Genomic DNA, 20,560 nt, shown 5'->3' with positions numbered 1-20,560 from the left:
ACCAGGGCAGTGGCGCCAGGCCAGCTCTGCATCTTACACACTGCTCGGAGCCCCTGCCTGGGCCCTTTGGTGACCACCTGTGAGTCCCACTTTCCCAGGCTTTCCTGGTTTAGGCTTGGGCCACGGACCACCTCTTTCCCTCCCACACAATGGTTTCTTCCCATGGCTCCAGCCCAAAGGAATGACTCAGGACAATTCCACAGGCAGGGCAGGGCTCCTTCCTCAAGGCAGATCAGTTACCATGGGGACTGGGGCTCAGCGGCAGCCGGGACAGGAAGAAGGATCCCAGCCTCTCAGGGTCGCAGTCCCGCTCCATCCCTCCCTCTCTGCCAAACAGATCAGACTCAGGAAACAAGGCCGGCCAGTTCTCTGGGCAGTTCCTGCCGGACACTGCTTTAATCGGTTGATGTGGTGAGGAAAGGAGTGGTGCTGGCGCCACCATGTGGCTGGATGCTCGTGGCCTCAGCCACACTCCATCTCAGGGTCATCTACATCGGTCTCCGCGGCACAGAGGTCGTCCAGGGCTGCCTCTGAAACAAAAATAAGAGGGTTCCATGGTGAGAGCCCGAAGGTGCCAGGGCCTCAGGCAGGTCCCACCTCTCCTCCCACAACGTCCGCAGGAACTAACCAGTCCCTTCCACACCCAGGCCTTGCTCCCTCAGCTACTGCAAACAAAGTGATACAAAGGCAATTCAGACATGGGTATTTCCAGAAAAACCATGGCTCTGCCAGGCACATTCGACAGATAGGAGCAAAAGGCCACCCAATATGCTTGGAGAACTGGGGCAGGAAGATAAAGAAAACGGCCCCAGTGCCAGAAAAGGCTGCAGTGGGCGGGGCCCAGGAAGCTGACTCATTGGGAAAACCCAGGGAGAAGCCATGGGGGCTGGGCGGGAGGGCCTCTGGCAGGCTCACCTTCACAGTCGGTCACGTCAGGAAGCCCTCGGATGAGCATGCTGACCCCCGGCATCACCTGGTCATACTGATGCAGGACCTCCACGCAGTGCATCATGAAGAGCTTGTCCTTCTGGGACAGGCCATGCAGCAGCAGCACTGTGTCCCGCAGACAGCGCACTGTCCGCCTTTGCTGGTCGGTCCTTGGGGGCCCCCCTGCCCTCCGCACTGTCAGCCACTGTCTGTGCAACATCACTGTGAGCGCTCTGACCACCTGGGGGAGAGGGGGTGCAGACTGAGGTCTGGTGTCGCCATGGCCTGCACCCTAACAGTCTGCTCAGCCTTACCACCTCGGGTGCGGGGGTTTGCAGTGGGGCCTATAGGCCTTGCACAGGGCTCCTTACCACCCACAGAGCTGCCAGCTGTTGGCCCCTGCCCACTCACCTCCACATTACACTGGCAGTTGGAGCCAGTGACTGGGGGCGAGGGACTCTGCACACCAAGCTTAGCCAGGAGCCATACCACCTAGAACAAGAACAGATTAGTTCCATCCTGGGCAGAAGGAGACTAGTCCCCATGAAAGCTTTCTCAAGCTTCTCCAAGAGTTCAATTGCTTCAGCAACTGCTTGTCTGCACAAATGGGGTCCAAGAAGTGGTGTGGGACCTTCCCAGGCCACAATCAGGACGAGCACCCATGTCTCACCAGCAACCCACCTGCCTCCAGCCCCCCATCCTGCCCCCAGCCCCCAAAGCTACGACAGGATCAGTCATCAGGCAACTCTGCCAAGTCCCGCCTGGATTGCATCTGCGTAGTACACAGAACCCAAACTGAGTTTACCTCTTTAGCTGCTTGATAAACTCTTGTTACTAAAATGAATTAAAGCTCCCTTTCTCCCCAGAGGAAAGAAAGGAGATTCTGTCGGTTCTTAGGATGGGATGCGGTGGGGGACAGTGTCCAGAAGGGGTTCTGAAGTTTTTACCTCTTGCTCTAGCTTGAGCCACTGTGTCTCCGAGGCCACTCTGTCGGGCCGTGATGTGACGTACATGTACAGCAGCAGCAGGAGGCAGCCTTCTGAAAAGGACAGCCCGCCTGTCTCTCAGGGTGCCCCTTCTCATGCAGAGCCTGGGCTACACAATGCAGAAGCCCTCCAAGGCCCCTGACCCTGTCCCCACCCCAACCCCTCCCCCGATCTGCAGGAGCAGTCCAGATGCCCACCCCGCCCTGCTTTACCCGAATGGGAACAGAGCTTAGGCACCAGCTCTTCATGGTCCGCCAGAAGGGAAAGGAGCTCTACAGCTAGCAGCACACTAGGCAGGGGTGTCTCTGGGCTGAGGCACTTTGGCAGCACTTGGAACACACATTGGAACCTAAAAGAGAGGGACCCAGAGAGATGTGACACTCCCCAACCCCAACTCACTTTAGAGCATAACCTCCCCTCACATTCCACCAGAGGTAGCAGGAAATTGAGCAAGGCAGTAGGGAGAGGAGGGTTGGTGCAGACAGACTCGGATTTCAGTGCTGGCCTGACCCCCACTTACTTGCTATGAAACTTGTTTCATGTAACAAGTGGGCAGTCTCACTGCAGGACAGGCCCTCATCTGGCGTAGCATCGCCCAGGAAGTGGGATGCCTGGCTTCCACATGTTCCCAAACAGGGATGTAGGTCCTAACTTAGGTGTGAGAGAAATGTTCTGTGCCCACAGAAGGATCAGCCAAGGCTCCAGGAGTGACAAACATGGCCTTGGCTATGGTTGGATCTTATGGGAACTCTCACAAGCAAGGAAGACCATTTTTTCTACCTGTTAGAAAGCACATCTGCTGCCAGTGGGAGAATGTGCCTACTGTGGGCTGTGCAGAGGGGAGGGGTTCCGGGCACACTGCCCCATGTCTCAGGGGCAAAGGGAAAGCTATTCCCAAGAAGCCAGGCCGCAAGGCAACTGCTGCTGTTTGCCCAACTCACATAGCCTGGAGGAGCATGATGGACTGGCCTGGTGGGTGGGGAGAAGGGCAATTCTATGGGGTCTGGCCAGGTGTGTACCCCTTCAGACATCGCAGTTTCTGAGCACATAAGGTCAAGATATCCCTCAGTATGTCCTTAGGAAGCAAGGTCTCACTGTGTGGGGTGAACTCACTTTAGAGCAAATCCTGCATATCAGACAAAAAGTTCAATGCTTTTAAATTGCCAGGGTGTGCAGACCTTTGTGAAAAACTGGAATTTAACCTGGTTGTTACCTGGTTTCATTACTGGGCTGTAAGAGGCCCAATATCTGCCACTTGCAGAGGGTATCTGCAAGGAAAATCCACCTTTATATACTACACAGTGGTTTCCAAGTTATTTTTGGATAGCATAAGAACCTTTTTTTTTTTTTTTTCGAGACAGAGTTCTCTCTTGTTACCCAGGCTGGAGTGCAATGGCGCGATCTCGGCTCACCGCAACCTCTGCCTCCTGGGTTCAGAAAGCAATTCTCCTGCCTCAGCCTCCCGAGTAGCTGGGACTACAGGCGTGCGCCACCATGCCCAGCTAATTTTTGTATTTTTAGTAGAGACGGGGTTTCACTTTGTTGACCAGGATGGTCTCGATCTCTTGACCTCGTGATCCACCCGCCTCGGCCTCCCAAAATGCTGGGATTACAGGCGTGAGCCACCGTGCCCGGCCATAAGAACCTTTTAAAATGAAAAAAAAAAAAAAAAAAAAAAAAAAATTTTGTTTTGATATGTAGTCTTGCTCTGTAGCCCAGGCTGGAATGCAGTGGCGCGATCTTGGCTCACCGTACCCTTCGCCTCCTGGGTTCAAGCAATTCTCCTGCCTTAGCTTCCTGAGTAGCTGGAATTACGGGCACGCGCCACCATGCCCAGCTGATTTTTTTCTGTATTTTTAGTAGACACGGGGTTTTACCATGTTGGCCAGGCTGGTCTTGAACTCCTGACCTCATGATCCACCTGCCTTGGCCTCTCAAAGTGCTGAGATTACAGGTGTGAGCCACTGCGCCTGATCTAAATAAAATTTTATGCAGGTCATAGCTCACTGTCACCATGCCTGGCTAATAAAAAAAAACTGTAAAGATGGAGTCTTGCTTTTTTGCCCACGCTGGTCTCAAACTCCTGGGCTCAAGTGATCCTCCCCACTTGGCCTCCCAAAATGCTGGGATTACAAGCAGGAGCCACTGTGCCCAGCCTGGAATTCATTCATTTAACAAATATTAAACAACAAAGGCTGGGCGAGGTGGCTCATACCTATAATCCCAGCACTTTGGGAGGCCAAGGTGGGTGGATAACCTGAGGTCAGGCATTCAAGACCAGCCTGGCCAACATGGTGAAACCCCATCTCTACTAAAAATACATAAAATTAGCCGGGAATGGTGGTGGGCGCCTGTAATCCCAGGTTCTTGAGAGGCTGAGGCAGTACAATTGAACCTGGGAGGTGGAGGTTGCAGTGAGCTGAGATCACGCCACTGCACTCCATCCTGGGCAACAAGAGTGAAACTTTGTCTCAAAAAACAACAGGGCCGGACGCAGTGGCTCACGCCTATAATCCCAGCACTTTGGGAGGCTGAGACGGGTGGATCACGAGGTCAAGAGATCGAGACCATCCTGGCCAACATGGTGAAACCCTGTCTCTACTAAAAATACAAAAATTAGCTGGGCATGGTGGCACACGCCTGTAGTCCCAGCTACTTGGGAGGCTGAGGCAGGAGAATTGCTTGAACCCAGAAGACGGAGGTTGTGGTGAGCTGAGATTGCGCCATTGCACGACAGCCTGGGTAACAAAAGCAAAACTCTGTCTCAAAACAACAACAACAACAACAAAAAACCAGCCACTATGAGCTGGGCCCCTGATGGGCACTTGAGTGCTGGGTCTGCCCGACCCCACTGCCCACATTACACTGGTGCTGTGTCCAGCTCTGAGCACCACTTTTAGCATAGGCCAGACCAATAAAAAATATTTGGGTGAAAACTGGGATCTAGGAAACAGCAGTGCTGAGTTCAGAGACGAGATGATTTAAGATATATCCAGCCAGTAGAGTATTCCTACATAGAAACTGGCCTCTTGGTGGAATGCTGAGAGGGAGACTGGATTACTGGATGAGGTGGTGGGCTGGTTGTGTTCACAGTTCTCCCAGTCTTGTGGCTCTGGAATCCCAAGGGAGGAATTTATGATCACAGTGTTCATTCCCTAGGTTCACTGTACTACTACTTCCCATAAGCCCTAAGAGCAACAGGCAACCCCAGACACATGCTAAAGATGGGCACAGTATCAGGCAGACGCTCCCCACAAGGTCAGCCTGTGGGCCTCTGCTTCCTTAGGGAACCCACTAAATCCTCTTAGGATTCCTTAGGGAACCCTTCCTACATCCTCTGCTTCTATAGGGAACCCACTAAACTTCAATGTGCTTGTGTTATGTGGTCTTCACCTGACCCACTTCTCAGGTTCAGAGGCCCCTTGTCTCAGCCCTTGTCCTGGGGCAGGACCCTCCTCCACAGAGGTTAGCAGCCTCCTTTAATCATGTGTGCCTTTTGCTTACCTGTTGTTCAGAGGCAGAATTAAACCAAATAAACCACTTCTTTCGTTCTCCCAACAGTTGACCCCACTTCCCATCACTTCAGAACTCCCTGAACCAAGCCTTAAAACAAGTGTAGATAAGTCAAGATGTGAGCAAAGTACAAGGGCCACAGGTTACACCTTAAGAGGTCAGGTGAGACCCACAAAGCATCATGACTCCTGTGCTGCTTTATACCTGGGCAAGAAATCAGAGGAAGTATTTTCGGCTAATTTCACCAAAACGTTAAGGCACTGGCTCAGGACACTGGCTTGAAGGTGACCTGCTGCTGCAGAAGAGATAGCCAACAGGTGAAGAAGCATCTTTAACAGCGGGTGCTGTCCTTGGTCATCAGCAACCCCCACTGGGGCTGAGGTCATATCTCCATCACTACGCCTGTGAACCAGGCTCTTGTTTCTTTCCCCAGCAGCAGAATCTGCCCCCACTTCTGACAGTAATAGGCAGACGACTGCTCCGCTGTGGCACACCAGGTGCTGAAGAATGCTAAGTGCAGTCACACAGAAGCCTTCCAGGATGCACATTGAGTCCTCAGGGTTGGTCTCTACCCCAGAGTTCACACAGGAGGAATGTGTCGGTGAGTCCCCAGGTGCTCCACTTCTCTTAGCAGCTGCCAAGTCCTGCAGGGCCTGGCAGTGTAAGCCGATGAAGAACTGTACAAGGGGGAGGAAATGCATGGCCCCAGGAAGCTGGCAGAGTGGGAAGGCCCTTCTGCCTCCCTCTGCTGCGTCTCCATCATGTGAGTGTTCATTCCTGGCAACCAGACTCAGTCCAGTGAATGCCAGGTTCTGTGCTTCTCTCAGGGCTGAGAGGGAAAATGACCCATCATGAGAACCTGTGGTCCTGAGGCCTAACATTCCAGCCAAGGTACTGGCAACAGACACAAAAGAAAAATAAGTAAGTGTGGGATGGAGGTAAGGTTGAGGGCCCCCAATAGCCTGCCTGCCACATTCTCCCAGCTCCCAGCCCATCCCACAGACTTCCCAGGCTGGCCAGGGCCAGAAAGGAACTTGCTTCCAGGAAGCTCCTTCCCAAACAAGCTTTCCAGGAGTCTTATGCTTACCTGCCAAACCCTGGTAGCTGCAGGGAGGTGCCAGCAGGAGACTCAGAACAACTACTCAGGAGGTGGCAAAGGCTTAGGGATAACCCTGGGACCAAAGGCTGCTTCAGGAGCAGGTTTATCAAAATGGAACCTGCAGAAGACAAGGCGGCTCTAGAAGGTTCTGACATGGAAGATCTTTTCTGTGGCCTCAGAAGGAAACAGTAAGGATTCTTTGGATGCCAACTGTTCTCTAAGCTGCCACTAAGCCCAGGAAGATGCCTGTTGGTGTGGAAGGCTCTGGGACCTACCTGCCCTTGGCCCTTTCCACTTTATAAAGTCTTCTGCTTAAGCACATAACTTTGATTTCCCTGGACTCTCTGAAGGACTGCCTGGGGTGCCGGTTCTCAGAGGCCTGGGCAATTCTTCTGCATATCACTCAGAGCCATGCAGCCCCCTGCAGGAGAAGCAGGGATTCTGGTACCTTGAGTGTCTGATCTCTGCCTCCAGCTGTCAACAAAGGTTTTCTGGGCCTTTTCTTGCTTTATGGAGTCACCTCTCAGACTGTGGGTCTTACTATCTGAAATGAGATAAAATGTAAATCAAAACTTGAGCACTAAAGCACAGGCATATTAGAAACTTTTACATGTAACGAGTTTAAAACACAAGTTGTTCTACTTCTTTGACCTTGGATCAAAGCAAGAGCCAAAGTAGCTCAAGAGCCCTTGCATCTTTTACCTTCCTCATGTAAAACAGGAACTCATACAAGGAAAGGAAAAGAAAATCAAGCTGTTTGCCTCACTAAAAATGAGGCAATTAGATAAAACAGTAACCACTAACATTGACATGGTGCTCGGTATGTGCTAGACACTGTTCTAAGAGCTTTACACACATCAGCACATTTGTTCCTCAGTGACTCTACAAGGAGTTATTAGCTCTGTTTTACATGGGGAAACTGAGGCACAGAGATTAAAGGACTTGGCCAAATCATATAAGTCAGTAAGTAGCATTACTGGGACTGACATCCAGGCTCTTAGGCCCAATTGCCTGCTTGCAACACTACTGCCCCTTTAGTTGTTAGATGCCAAAAATGTGAGTGGGCTGCAGTTTCTCAGAAGTGTATGATGGTCAAGGATTTGAAAGGCTGATGGTGAGAAGAGGCTCAATGTATCTGATTTATAAGATACACTGGTATAGCAGTCTGAAAACCTACTGATGTTAGATTGTCTCTCTGTAGAAAACAGCAGCATCCCCTCAATCTGAACTGAGTTATAAAAACCCAAAACCTGGACGACAAAAGGAAAACATGTCCCTTCATACTAGCTATGTTTTTGGCATGACCAATTGATGCTATGATGTTTTAAAAATATGCCCACAAATGCTTTGACACACCTCCCTTAGCTTGGTTTCCTCCTCCCTGAACGAAGCCCAGACACAGTGACTTGCTTCTAACAAACAGAATGTCACAGAGGTGGGTTGGGCGCGGTGGCTCACACTTGTAATCCCAGCACTTTGGGAAGCTGAGGTGGGCGGATCACCTGAGGTCAGGAGTTCAAGACCAGCCTGGCCAACATAGTGAAACTCTGTCTCTACTAAAAATACAAAAATTAGCTGGGCGTGGTGGTGGGCGCCTGTAATCCCAGCTACAGGGAGGCTGAGGCAGGAGAATCACTTGAACCCGGGAGGTGGAGGTTGCAGTGAGCCGGGATCATGCCATTGCACTCCAGCCTGGGCAACTAGAGTGAAACTGTCTCAAAAAAAAGAATGAGGCAGAGGTGATGCTGTTTGACTTCTGAAGCTAGGCCATAAAAGGATAACTTCTCCCTGGTTCTGTCTCTGGATTTGCTATCTTTAGAGGAAGCCACTACCAGGTTATAAGGACACTCTGTATCCATGTGCAGAGGCCCATGTGGCAAGGAATTACACTGCCAGCCATGTGAGTGAGCCACCTTGAAACAGGTCCTCCAGCTTAAGACAAGCTTTCAGTGATTCCAGTCCCTGCAGAGATTGGCCCCACTGTGCCCTGTCAGAACTGCTGATCACAGAAATTGGGAGAAAATAAATAATAATTGTTTTAAGCCACAAATTTGGGTATTTTGTTATACAGCAATAGATGACTAATGGACTTACCCTCTCTGCCCACCAGAGGCCTGGATCCTGGCTCTGTCTGGCAGGGGTGGGGAAGGGACATGTTAGCACTAAAAGACTCCTTTGTAGGAAAAGATGTTTTTCCAAATTGTGGAGAACATGCTTCTGGCTTTATAACCACAGAAGGGTTTTTCCTAGGACTGGAAAAAGTTAACTATGAAAGCAAAGTAATGATTCTGCTAAAACCATTCAAAATACCTGGTTACAAAATTTCTAACGAACTTTAAACTTTTCATGTCTAGGTGTTTTAACCAAAGGTTTTATCTATTATATGTCTACCATTCTTTGTCAGGGGAGCAGTGCAAAATACTAGGCATTTTTTTTTCCTTTTTTTGGGATAGAGTCTCGCTCTGTCATCCAGGCTGGAGTGCAGTGGCACAATCTCGGCGCACTGCAACCTCTGCCTCCTGAGTTCAAGCAATTCCCCTGCCGCAGCCTCCCAAGTAGCTGGGATTACAGGTGCCTGCCACCATGCCCAGATAATTTTTTTGTATTTTTAGTAGAGACAGGGTTTCGCCATGTTGCTCAGACTGGTTTTGAACTCCCGAGCTCAGGCAATCTGCTGCCTCAGCCTCCCAAAGCGCTGGGATTACAGGCGTGAGCCACAGTGCCTGGCATTTTTTTTTTTTTTTCTTGAAATGGAGTCTTGCTCTGTCGGCCAAGGTGGAGTGCAGTGGTGCGATCTTGGCTCACTGCAACCTCTGCCTCCTGGGTTCAAGTGATTCTCCAGCCTTAGCCTTCCAAGTAGCTGGGATTACAAGCGCCTGCCACCAAGCCTGGCTAATTTTTCCTTTTTTTTTTTGAGATGGAGTTTCATTCTTGTTGTCCAGGCTGGAGTGCAATGGTGTGATCTCGGCTCACCGCAACCTCTACCTCCAAGGTTCAAGCGATTCTCCTGCCTCAGCCTCCTGAGTAGCTGGGATTATAGGCATGTGCCACCACCCCAGCTAATTTTGTACTTTTAGTAGAGATGGGGTTTCTCCATGTTGGTCAGGCTGGTCTTGAACTCCCGACCTCAGGTGATCGGCCCACCTCAGCCTCCCAAAGTGCTGGGATTACAGGCGTGAGCCACCGTGCCTGGCTTAATTTTTGTATTTTTAGTAGAGGCAGGGTTTCACCATGTTGGCCAAGCTGGTGTCAAACTCCTGACCTCAAATGATCCAACTGCCTCAGCCTCCCAAAGTGCTGGAATTAGAGGCGTGAGCCACCGCGCCCAGCTCTTAAAAATATTTTTAAATTTTAATTTCTCTATAGAGATAGGGTTTCGCTAAGTTACCCCGGGTGGTCTGGGACTCCTGAGCCCAACTGATCCACCCACCTTGGCCTCCCAAAGTGCTGGGATTACAGGCATGAGCCAGTGTGACTGGCCAATTCCAGGCATTTTGATCCAAATTATTGAAAAAGTCTTTCACTTATATTCTTCTAATCATCCAAAAATAGAGTATTAGTCATAATTCCTTTACTATTCTTTACTATTTCCAATTCCACCAAAACATCTTTTTCTTTTTTTTGAGACAGAGTGTTGCTCCACTGCCCAGGCTATAGTACAGTAGCATAATTATAGCTCACAGCAGCCTTGACCTCCTGGGCTCAAGTGATCCACCCACCTGTAATCCCAGCCTCCTGAGTAGCTGGGATTACAGGCATGCACCAACATGGCCAACTAAGTTTTATAATTTCAGTAGAGACAGGGTTTCACTGTTGGCCAGGCTGGTCTCGAACTCCTGACCTCAAGTGATCTGCCTACCTCAGCCTCCTAAAGTGTTGGGATTACAGGTGTAAGCCACTGCACCCCACCACTGTGGAACAAATTTTTTTTTAACAGTCATAAGATTTCCAATAGAATTTAAATGCAAAGAGTTTACATAGAAAAAGGGCTATCAAAATAAATATCAAAAATTTTATAAACCTGTTAGGTGTGTTAGAAACTGAACAGCTTCTCAGTGCCAATGTCTTTATGTCAGAGAAGCAGTGTTAACCCTCTGATCTGATTATATACTGCTGAGGCCTTTCTGTTACTGACGTGTGAAGAGGATCCCCTCAGTTCTCTTGTCTTACGTGAACAATGCAAGGCATGAAGAGTTAGTTTCACACTCTGCCCATTATGAGCAAAGGCAGCAGAATGTTCAAAACCAGAGAAGATGCCCTGACTGACACTGTTCAAATTTCAAGGCTGGTTCGGGAGCAGTGGCTCATGCTTATAATCCCAGTAGTTTGGGAGGCCCAGGCTGGTGGATCGTTTGAAACCAGGGGTTCAAGACCAGCCTGGCCATGGCGAAACCCTGTCTCTACTATTTTTGTAAAAATACAAAAATTAGCCAGGTATGGTGGTGCATACCTGTAATCCTAGCTACTTGGGAGGCTGAGGCAGGAGAATCACTTGAACTTGGGAGGTGGAGATAGCAGTGAGCTGAGATCACACCACTGCGCTCCAGCCTGACACAGTGAGACTCCATCTCAAAATAACACCACCACCACCACCACCACACACCAAATTTCAAGGCTGATACTGATAGTGCCAGACATCTCTGGAAGGCATAGGGCAGGAGAGATCATTAATAAGTTGAGGCCAGGTGTGGTGGCTCATGTCTGTAACTCAACACTTTGAGAGGCCGAGGTGGGAGGATTGCTTGAGCCCAGGAGTTCAAGACAAGCTTAGGCAACATAGTGAGATCCTGTCTCTGTATAAAAACAGAACAATCTAAGTCACGGCATCAAAACAAAAACAAAAAAAAACAGAACGAGGCCGGGTGCTGTGGCTCACACCTCTAATCTCAGAACTTTGGGAGGTGGGTAGGTGGATCACCTGAGGTGAGGAGTTCAAGACCAGCCTGGCCAACATGGTAAAACTGCTCTCTACTAAAAATACAAAAATTAGCCAGGCATGGTGATATGTACCTGTTGTCCCAGCTACTCAAGAGGCTGAGGCAGGAGAATTGCTTGAATCCGGGAAGTAGAGGTTGCAGTGAGCCAAGACTGCACCACTGCACTCCGGCCTGGATGACAGGGCGAGACTCTGTCTCAAAAAAAAAAAAAAAAAAAGGAGCACATCTGGCCACAAAGTTGGACAAGGGTCCCCAGGCAGCAAATGAGAAAAAATATTCCTAGTGGCTGGAAGTAAAATACACTCATGCTTGCAACAAAATCAGTTAAACAAATTACATAAAAGTCAAGACCGGTCCACCCCTAAAATTTGGAGATCATTTTTCCGGTCATTCTAGTCCTGAGGAATTATGTTTATAGAGTCCCATACAGAGGCAGCGTTTCTAGAGTATGGGCCTTTTATGCTATGATGCCTCAAACTACGCAGGCTTCATCTAAACCACCTCTGAATCCTTCAAGAAAAGGGGATCTCTGCCCAGGTGGCAGGGTCTAAATGGCCTTCATTTAGGACTAGCCTGACATTGTTTTGCAGGTTTTTTACTAAATAATGCAAAACTGAACTATCCCTCTAGCACCATCATTACCTGACATGGGAAACAGAGGGAGCAGCCAGTTTGTTTCCTCGTTCACCGCTCTGGAGCTTTGTCCTTAATTCATTCATCTCTGCATCTTTAAACTGGAGTTCAGACTGCAATGATTGGAGCTGGAAGGCAAAAGAAACATGCTTGTAGTGGCCCCCTCATATACACAAAAATATCTCAGGGCTTCAAAATCATAAGCCAGTAAAAGACAAACAATGAAAAATACATATGAAAGTCTGCTATGATATAAACGTCCTAAAATATCAAACATTAACTTTCTTCTCTGAAAGACAATATAGTACTCTAAAAAGATACTGTACTCTATTGTAAAGGTAGCTTGTGAGGATTCAAATAGCAGCCCTGGCCGGGTGTGGTGGCTCAGGCCTGTAATCCCAAGCACTTTGGGAGGCTAAGGCAGGAGGATTGTTTGAGCCCAGGAGTTTGAGAACAGCCTGGGCAAAAGAGTGAGACTTTGCCTCTACAAAAAAATTAAAAAAGAAAAAAAAAGAATTAAATACCAGCCCACCATTAACTTAACCTCTTTGAATCTTAGCTTATTTTTTTTCTTCAACTTTTTTTTTTTAAAAAACAGGGTTTCACCATGTTGGTCAGGCTGGTCTTGAACTCCCGACCCAGGTGATCCGCCCGCCTTGACCTCCAAAGTGCTTGGATTACAGGCGTGAACCACCACGCCCAACCGAATCTTAGCTTATTTGTAACATAAAATACCCATCTTCATCATGGTTGGGAGGATTAAGTAGAATGATGAATGTAAAATACCCAGCATAGAGCTTGGTAAGGTGCCCTATCTCAGCAGTAACATGTTGACCTTTTATTAATGAACGCAATGGTGCACAATTCCATGTCTTTGTCAAAGTTTGGGCAGAGTAGTTGGAATATTTATCAAGACACTGTACAGTATGGAGAGACCTGCTGCTCTGGCCTGCAGGTACTGTAGCCGATAGTAACTGCCATCATTCCCCAAGCACACTCTGCGCCAGGCCCAGCACTAGACACAGTAAGTGCAAGAACGTGTGAGTCTCCCAGCAACCCTTCTGGTTATGTTTTGGAACAGATGAGGGAAATGAGCCATGTAGCTTAAATTATTACCTTGAGGTCACCACTTATGTGTGATGAAGCCTGGATCCAAACTCTGGTTTGTCTGACCGCAAATTCCTTGCTCTTCATCACTTATATAGGAAATTAACTATTGCTGTTAGTGTTAGGCACAGGTAAGTGCTTATTTAAGGTTTTCTAAGTTTCCTGAATGAAACAATGAGAGAATAATATCCCACGGTCCTTGAGATTGAAGCATGGAGACGTGCTGAGGGAAAGTTGTAGTATGTACTGGATACCTACTGTTTTTCTTTCCAGAATAGCATTTTCCTCTCCATGAGAAACAGACTGAGCAATGGTGGCTCATGCCTGTAATCCCAGCAGTTTGGGAGGCCAAGGTGGAAGGACTGCTTGAGCCCAGGGGTTTGAGACAGCCTGGGGAACATAGCAAAACCTTGTCTGTACCAAAATTTAAAAATTAGCTGTGCCTAGTGGTGTGTGCCTGTAGTTCCAGCTCCCCGGCAGGCTGAGGTGGGAGGATTGCTTGAGCCTGGGAGGTCAAGGCTGCAGTGAGCTATAACTGCACCACTGCACTCCAGCCTGAGCAATAGAGTGAAACCCTGGACCCTGTCTCAAAAAACAAAACAAAACAAAAAAACAAAAAAAAACCCCAATCATTTCCCTACCTCTGACTATTTGATTAGAATGGAAGCTGTCATCTTTTTGCTTTTGGTTGCTTTTGGTAATAGCAATTGGTCAGAGACAGACACTTGACTCAAGTTAGACCAATCAGAGCCTTTCTCAGAATTTTAAAACTTGAGAAGAGGGAGCCTAAGTCTTTTTTTGAGACAGGGTCTCGCTCTGTTGCCCAGGCTGGGGTGTGATGGCATGATCATGGCTCACTGTAGCCTCAACCTCCCGGGCTCAAGCAATTCTCCCACCTCAGCCTTCTGAGTAGCTGGGATTACAGGTGCGTATCACCATGCCTGGAAAATTTTATTTTTTTTTGTAGAGATGAGATCTCACTGTGCTGTCCAGGCTGGTCTCGAACTCCTCGCTCAAGTGATCCTCTCACTTCAGCCCCCGAAAATGTTAGATTAAAGGTTAAGTTAGCCACTGCACATGGCCCTAAGTCTTAATTCTGCTCTGTAGTTATAAAATGAGCCCAGGAGCTTCTGGAGAACACATCCTCTACCATAAGGATAGAGTCTGTTTATAGCATAGAGAATAAAAATGTCCTGACAAGATTTAAGACATTCAAGGCCCCAGCACATCCGTTTTTCCCAGAGTTGGATATGGAAGCCAATACATTTCCTTTTAGTCTAAGCTAGGTCAGTTGAGTTTCTGATCTACCAAAAGAGCCCTAATGTAAGCCTATTTCTAGAAATTCTAAGCTAGTTATTGATTCCTGCCAAGACCAACTACCACAGCATAGTAGAGTTTCACCTAAATCCCTTTCCAAACCATATCCAGACCCTGGAAGAAGAGTGCATGGCAATTAGGTGATAGCAGAAAGTATTTAAGACAAGCAAGTGTTGAAATCTCCCTGGAAGATTTACAGGCAACCCTGGTCAAAGGAACTCAGTGAGCAGGCAAAGCTGGTGCAAAACAAATGCTCTGGGTCACCTTTTTGGAGAATTCCTTTTCTTTGTCACTGAGTGCTTGGGTTTTCTCTTGCTCAAGAAGAAAATGGGATCTTCTCTGTTCCTCTAGAACGGATTCTGTCTGATGTAGTGAGTCTCGTAAAATTTTAATTTCTCCATTCTTAATGAGAACTTCTTCTTCCATTGCTTTCATCTGTAAATCCCAAATTAATCTCGTGAAAAGTTTGTAAGAGAAAATTACTTATGTACTTTGTTTTAACATGTAGCTGGAGAGATGAAGAAAGCACAGGAAAAATACGTCCTACAGACCAATGAGTACTCAAAATATATCCAAAGCAACCAGATGTCACCATGGTCTGCTAGGCCTGTTCATGGGACAGCTGATATTCATCAAGATAGCTTAAGGATACACTTGTCACTCACACATGCAGATTGTTTTTGCCAGGATGGGGATGGAGTTGCCTAGGCTGGAGTGCTGTGGCACAATCATAGCTCAATGTAACCTCGAACTTCTGGGCTCAAGTGATCCTCTCACCTCAACCTCTTGAGTAGCTAGGACTACAAAGCTTGTGTCAGTAGCCTGGCAAATATTTACTTTTATCTGTAGAGATAGGGTCTCATTGTATTGTCCAGGCTGGTCTTGAACTGATGGGTTCAAGTGATTCTCCCACCTTAGCCTCCCAAAGTGCTGGGATTACAGGCATAAGCCACCTTGCCTGGCTAGATCCTTTAGGTTCTAAGAGGCATTAACAATCTGGGTCAGCTGGGCATGGTAGCTCATGCCTGTAATTCCAACACTTTGGGAGGCTGAGGCTAGGAGTTTTGAGACCAGCCTGGCCAACATAGTGAAACTCCGTCTCTACTAAAAATATGAGAATTAGCTGGGTGTGGTAGTATACACCTGTAGTCCCAGCTAATCTGGAGGCTGAGGCATGAGAATCACTTAAAACCAGGAGGCAGAGGTTGCAGTGTGCAGAGGTCATGCCACTGCATTCCAACCTGGATGACAGAGAGAGAGACTTTGTCTAAAAAAAAAACAACAAATCTGGGTCACATACTTTGCAGAACTAAAATTTCACATTATGTTCCTGGTTTTCTTAGGGACCTACAGATGGTGCTATGAAGGGTGTCTGCTTTCTTGCAAAGCTGCTAATGAAAATAGCAACCATTATGATGTCGTGTTCTTCACATGAAGATATATGCTATAAAATCGTCTCAGTGGCCTAACAGTTTGTATCTCTTTTTGGATCTGGTATACAGTGTTTTTCTTCTTGCCTTTCAGCCTAAACTTTCTGGCTGTCTTTCCCTAGTCTTTTCCCATGTCATAGTGATGAATGTAGACACTTGTTTTACAACTTTTGTATATTTTACTGTACAATGCTTTAAAACACATGAATAAGTGAATGAATTAGCTACAAAAACCACAAGTTAAGTGTCACTTACCTTTTCTTTAAGTTCTTTGTATTGTGCCTGAAGTACCTCTAATTCGAAATTATCTTTAATTGGAACACTTTCTCTGTTTTTTCCTGCAGGATTTTTTGACATGCCATCTAATCTGCGGACCTTGTGATCACCTGTAAAAAACAGTTCCATATACATTTCAGGACCCAACATTTCCCCACTTTTGCCAGAAAATGCTGAAAATACACACTTTTTTTTTTTTTTTTGAGATAGGGCCTTGCTCTGTCACCCAGGCTGGAGTGCAGTGGTGCGATCACTGCTCACTGCCACCTTGACCCTGGGTTCAAGTGATCCTCCTGCCTTAACCTCCTGTGTAGCTGGGACTACAGATGTGTGCCACCATGACTAGCTAATTTTTAAATGTTTTGCAGAGATAGGGTTTCTTTATATTGCCCAGGTTGGTCTTGAACTCCTGGGCTTAAGCAATTCTCCTGCCTTTGCCTCCCAAAGTACTGGAAAAATTACTCTTGAGAGCAAAGCAGAGAAAGATCTAGTAAGTAATATAGGTATTTTCCAGTCCAAGAACATGGTTCAAACTCATAAATGATTGCTGTCTCCTAGGCTGGAGTGCAGTGGCATAATCTTGGCTTACTGCAACCTCTACCTCCCGGGTTCAAGTGATTCTCCCGCCTTAGCATCCTGAGTAGCTGGGACTATAGGTGCCCACCACCATTACTGGCTAATTTTTGTATTTTTAGTAGAGATAGGATTTTACCATGTTGGCCAGGCTGGTTTCTTTTTTTTTTTTTTTCCCTCAGGCGGAGTCTCGCGCTCTGTTGCCCAGGCTGGATGGAGTGCAGTGGCGCGATCTTGGCTCACTGATACCTCTGCCTTCCAGCTTCAAGCGATTCTCGTGCCTTAGCTTCCTGAGTAGCTGGGATTACAGGCGTGTGCCACCGTGGCTGGCTAATTTTAATATTTTTAGTAGAGGTGGGATTTCACCATATTGGCCAGTCTGGTCTCAAATTTCTGGCCTAAAGTGATCAGCCTGCCTTGGCCTCCCAAAGTGCTGGGATTATAGGCTTGAGCCACCATGCCCAGCCAAAACTCATAAATTATCTTCTAAAATAACAGATCCTATCATTATTTCCCTATCCCTCACCCAATTCCAAGAGTCTCACCTAAAGCCTGAAAGGTGCTGTGGAGATTTAACTGGCCAGAACTCAGTGATCTAGTTATTATCAACAGTAATTACTGACCATAAAAAATATGCCAGGCATGATGTTAGGCTCTAAAGGTACAATGGTGAGCAAAATTGACACTGTCCTTACACTTACAGAGCTTAAAAGACATTCGACAAATAATCACACAAATCAATGTCAAATTACAACTGTGATAAGAACTGTAGAAGAGAACAAATACAGGAAAGCCTGTAATAGGACAGCAATCTGACCTAAGTGGGATGATTGGAACATTTCCCTAAAGAAGACTGGAAGGAGCTGGGAGATGAAGGACAAGTAGGAATTAACCAGATGACTGGAGATGAATGAATGGAAAGTATACTCAATGCACAAAGAAAGCAATGTATAAAGTAAGGAAGCAGAAAGAATTAAAAGAATGAAGAGGCCGGGCGCGGTGGCTCAAGCCTGTAATCCCAGCACTTTGGGAGGCCGAGGCGGGTGGATCACGAGGTCAAGAGATCGAGACCATCCTGGTCAACATTGTGAAACCCCGTCTCTACTAATACAAAAAAAATTAGCTGGGCATGGTGGCGCGTGCCTGTAATCCCAGCTACTCAGGAAGCTGAGGCAGGAGAATTGCCTGAACCCAGGAGGCGGAGGTTGCAGTGAGCCGAGATTGCGCCATTGCACTCCAGCCTGGGTAACGAGAGCGAAACTCCGTCTCAAAAAAAAAAAAAAAAAAAAAAAAAAAAAGAATGAAGAAATGTTAGTGTAGCCAGAACCCAGAGAGTGAGAAAGGGCCAAACCAGGCTGGACCTTGCAGGCCATGTTAAGGATTTTGGTCTTTATACTAGAAACAGCAGGAAATCATTAAAGGGCTTTCAATAGGGGTGTTCATGGCCAGGCACGGTGGCTCATGCCTGTAATCCCAGCACTTTGGGAGGCCAAGGTGGGCAGATCACCTGAGGTCCAGAGTTCAAGACCAGCCTCACCAACATGGTGAAACCCCATCTCTACTAAAAATATAAAAATTAGCCAGGTGTGGTGGTGGGCGCATGCAATCCCAGCTACTCAGAAGGCTGAGACTACTCGGGAGGCTGAGGCAGGAGAATTGCTTGTATCCGGGAGGTGGAGGTCGCAGTGAGCTGAGATGGCACCACTGCACTTTAGCCTGGGTGACAGAGTGAGACTCCATCTAAAAAAAAACTAACTAAATAAATAAAATTAGGGGTGTTCAGGTATATCTGTGTAAGACACAGCCAGATTTGAGTTTTGAAAAGATCACTCAGAATGTGATGTGAAGCCTCACTTGTAGGGAGTCAAGATTGGAAATGGGAAACCAATTTAGCAGACTATTTGTTCAAGGGAGGACTCATGGTAGCATACGTCAGGCAGTTGGTAGAAGTGATGTGAACAGGATAGATTCCAGAGATGGATTAAGAAGGTAAGCTTGACAGGCTTTGCAAAGAAATTAGATGTAGAGTCAAGGAAAGGGGATGAGTCGCCTTGTGCCACTGGATGGAGAGTGGTTCTAGTTACTTCCTTGTGGAATATCTGGTCATCATGGTCTGAATGTCTGCTTTGCCGGCACCATGCTAGAAATGTTGAAGGAGGACTGAGTTTTCAGGAAATGACTGTGTTAAGATGCCTTGAGACACCCAAGTACAGATGCAAGGTGCACTCAAAACCTTTCTCTTTCTGGGAGTCCCCGAGACTTCACTCATTCCTCAACTAGAATGTAAGCTCCAGGAAGGGCAGAGTTTTTGTATTTTGTTGATTGTTAGGTCAGCTGCAGTTCCTCACGTTTGGGCACCTAGCACAGTTTACTGCTTGTATAAAAGAATAAATTTATTCCCAGCACTTTGGGAGGACGAGGCGGGTGGATCACGAGGTCAAGAGATCGAGACCATCCTGGTCAACATGGTGAAACCCCGTCTCTACTAAAAATACAAAAAATTAGCTGGGCATTGTGGTGCATGCCTGTAATCCCAGCTACTCAGGAGGCTGAGGCAGGAGAATTGCCTGAACTTAGGAGGCGGAGGTTGTGGTGAGCCGAGATCGCGCCATTGCACTCCAGACTGGGTAACAAGAGCGAAACTCCGTCTCAAAAAAAAAAAAAAAAAAAAGAATAAATTTATTTCATCTCTTGCCTGTGCCAGGCTCCTCCCACGCTCACACTGCCTAAGGAAGACAGTGGGCTTCATAAGATCTAAAGCCTCTCAAACTTGTCATAAGAATGGGTCCCCATGCCTGGGTAGTGAGGGTGATGGTGATGGTGGTGGTAGGTGTGTTCCAAGGATCTCTGCTTAGAATCAAGAATGAAGTGGCCTAAACTTTAGAAAATAAAATGTTAACCTAGCTTCTGTGTTTCAAATCGGCTGTTTGACCTTGATGACGCATTTCCCCCTAAAATCAAAGGACCTTTTGGAAGACAGCCGTTGCTTAAATCAGGGTGTTCCCATATTTTTAAAAGGCGAAAGGGAAGTGCTGGCCCCGAGGTTCCGAAGCCACAGCCATCAAGGGGATTTGGAGCGGTCTGCAACTCCCTCCGGGAAAAAGGCCGCGAGGAGCACTCACTGGACACGTCCCGAGTCGCAGCTGGATATTGGCTCAGGGCCTGTGACGCGAGGGTGTCAAGCTCCTCCAGGTCGTCGGCAGTGAAGTCCCCATGCGCGCCGAACGGGTCGTCAGGGTCCGGGACAGCGGCCGCGGAGAAGCCCCGGGCCCGCTTGCTCGGGGGATGCTCGGTGCCGGGCGGCGGTCCGGGGCGAGGCGCCAGGGGCTCGCTCCGCCTCCTGCTGCCCGGCGCAGAGGTCCCCGCCATGCCTACCGCTAGCTTCAAGTATCAGACGGAGCCGAGCCTGACTTGCCTGCCGAGAGCCCCGAAAGCTGGACCAACCGCCCGCGCGCCACGGGAGCCTCAGCCGCGAGTGCCCAGCCCCCGGCTCAGAGGCCAATCAGCTGGCAGGTGGTGGGGCGCGGAAGAATGACGAACGTCCGAGTGCGCCGCCACGCCCCGCCGACACCCGGTGCGGCTCGGCGGCGCCCCGCCCCGCCCGCTGCTCCGAGGTCAGGGGCCGAGATTCTGCAGGTTTGCAACGAAGACTTAGGTGCGGCGCGACGCGTTATCGGAGAGCCGGGCGGGTCCGAGGCGCACCAGTTCCGTCGCGCAGGTGGCTTTGTGCTCCCTCCCTGGCACTTCGTGGAGGAGGGCCGT

The 20,560-nt window shown here is 48.2% G+C and overlaps 1 protein-coding gene across 2 annotated transcripts; it reads right to left on the bottom strand.

The window, feature by feature from the left end:
• Window positions 1-361: 361 nt before the first annotated feature.
• ATRIP (ATR interacting protein) lies at window positions 362-20,275 on the bottom strand. Of its 2 annotated transcripts, none has more exons than XM_012467647.2 (13): window positions 19,921-20,275; window positions 16,205-16,335; window positions 14,784-14,954; window positions 12,105-12,223; window positions 8,620-8,777; window positions 6,974-7,069; window positions 6,514-6,643; window positions 5,631-6,320; window positions 2,126-2,262; window positions 1,875-1,966; window positions 1,339-1,419; window positions 916-1,168; window positions 362-530 (listed from the first exon to the last, which is right to left on the bottom strand). In XM_012467647.2, exons 1-13 carry the CDS (start codon window positions 20,165-20,167, stop codon window positions 463-465), a joined length of 2,373 nt encoding a protein of 790 aa, XP_012323070.2. In that variant the 5' UTR covers window positions 20,168-20,275; the 3' UTR covers window positions 362-462. The 2 variants fall into 2 exon arrangements, with proteins under 2 accessions (XP_012323070.2, XP_064223115.1); XM_064367045.1 differs by having other exon boundaries at window positions 1,875-1,963; window positions 19,921-20,000.
• Between the last annotated feature and the right edge of the window lie 285 nt (window positions 20,276-20,560).

This window comes from Aotus nancymaae, unplaced genomic scaffold (assembly GCF_030222135.1).
Source record: "Aotus nancymaae isolate 86718 unplaced genomic scaffold, 86718_ANA_hifiasm-v0.15.2.pri h1tg000067l, whole genome shotgun sequence".
In the NCBI taxonomy this organism is placed as follows: Eukaryota; Metazoa; Chordata; class Mammalia; order Primates; family Aotidae; genus Aotus; species Aotus nancymaae.
Note: the sequence above shows the minus strand (reverse complement) of the source record. Positions and strands in the feature narration are given on the sequence as shown.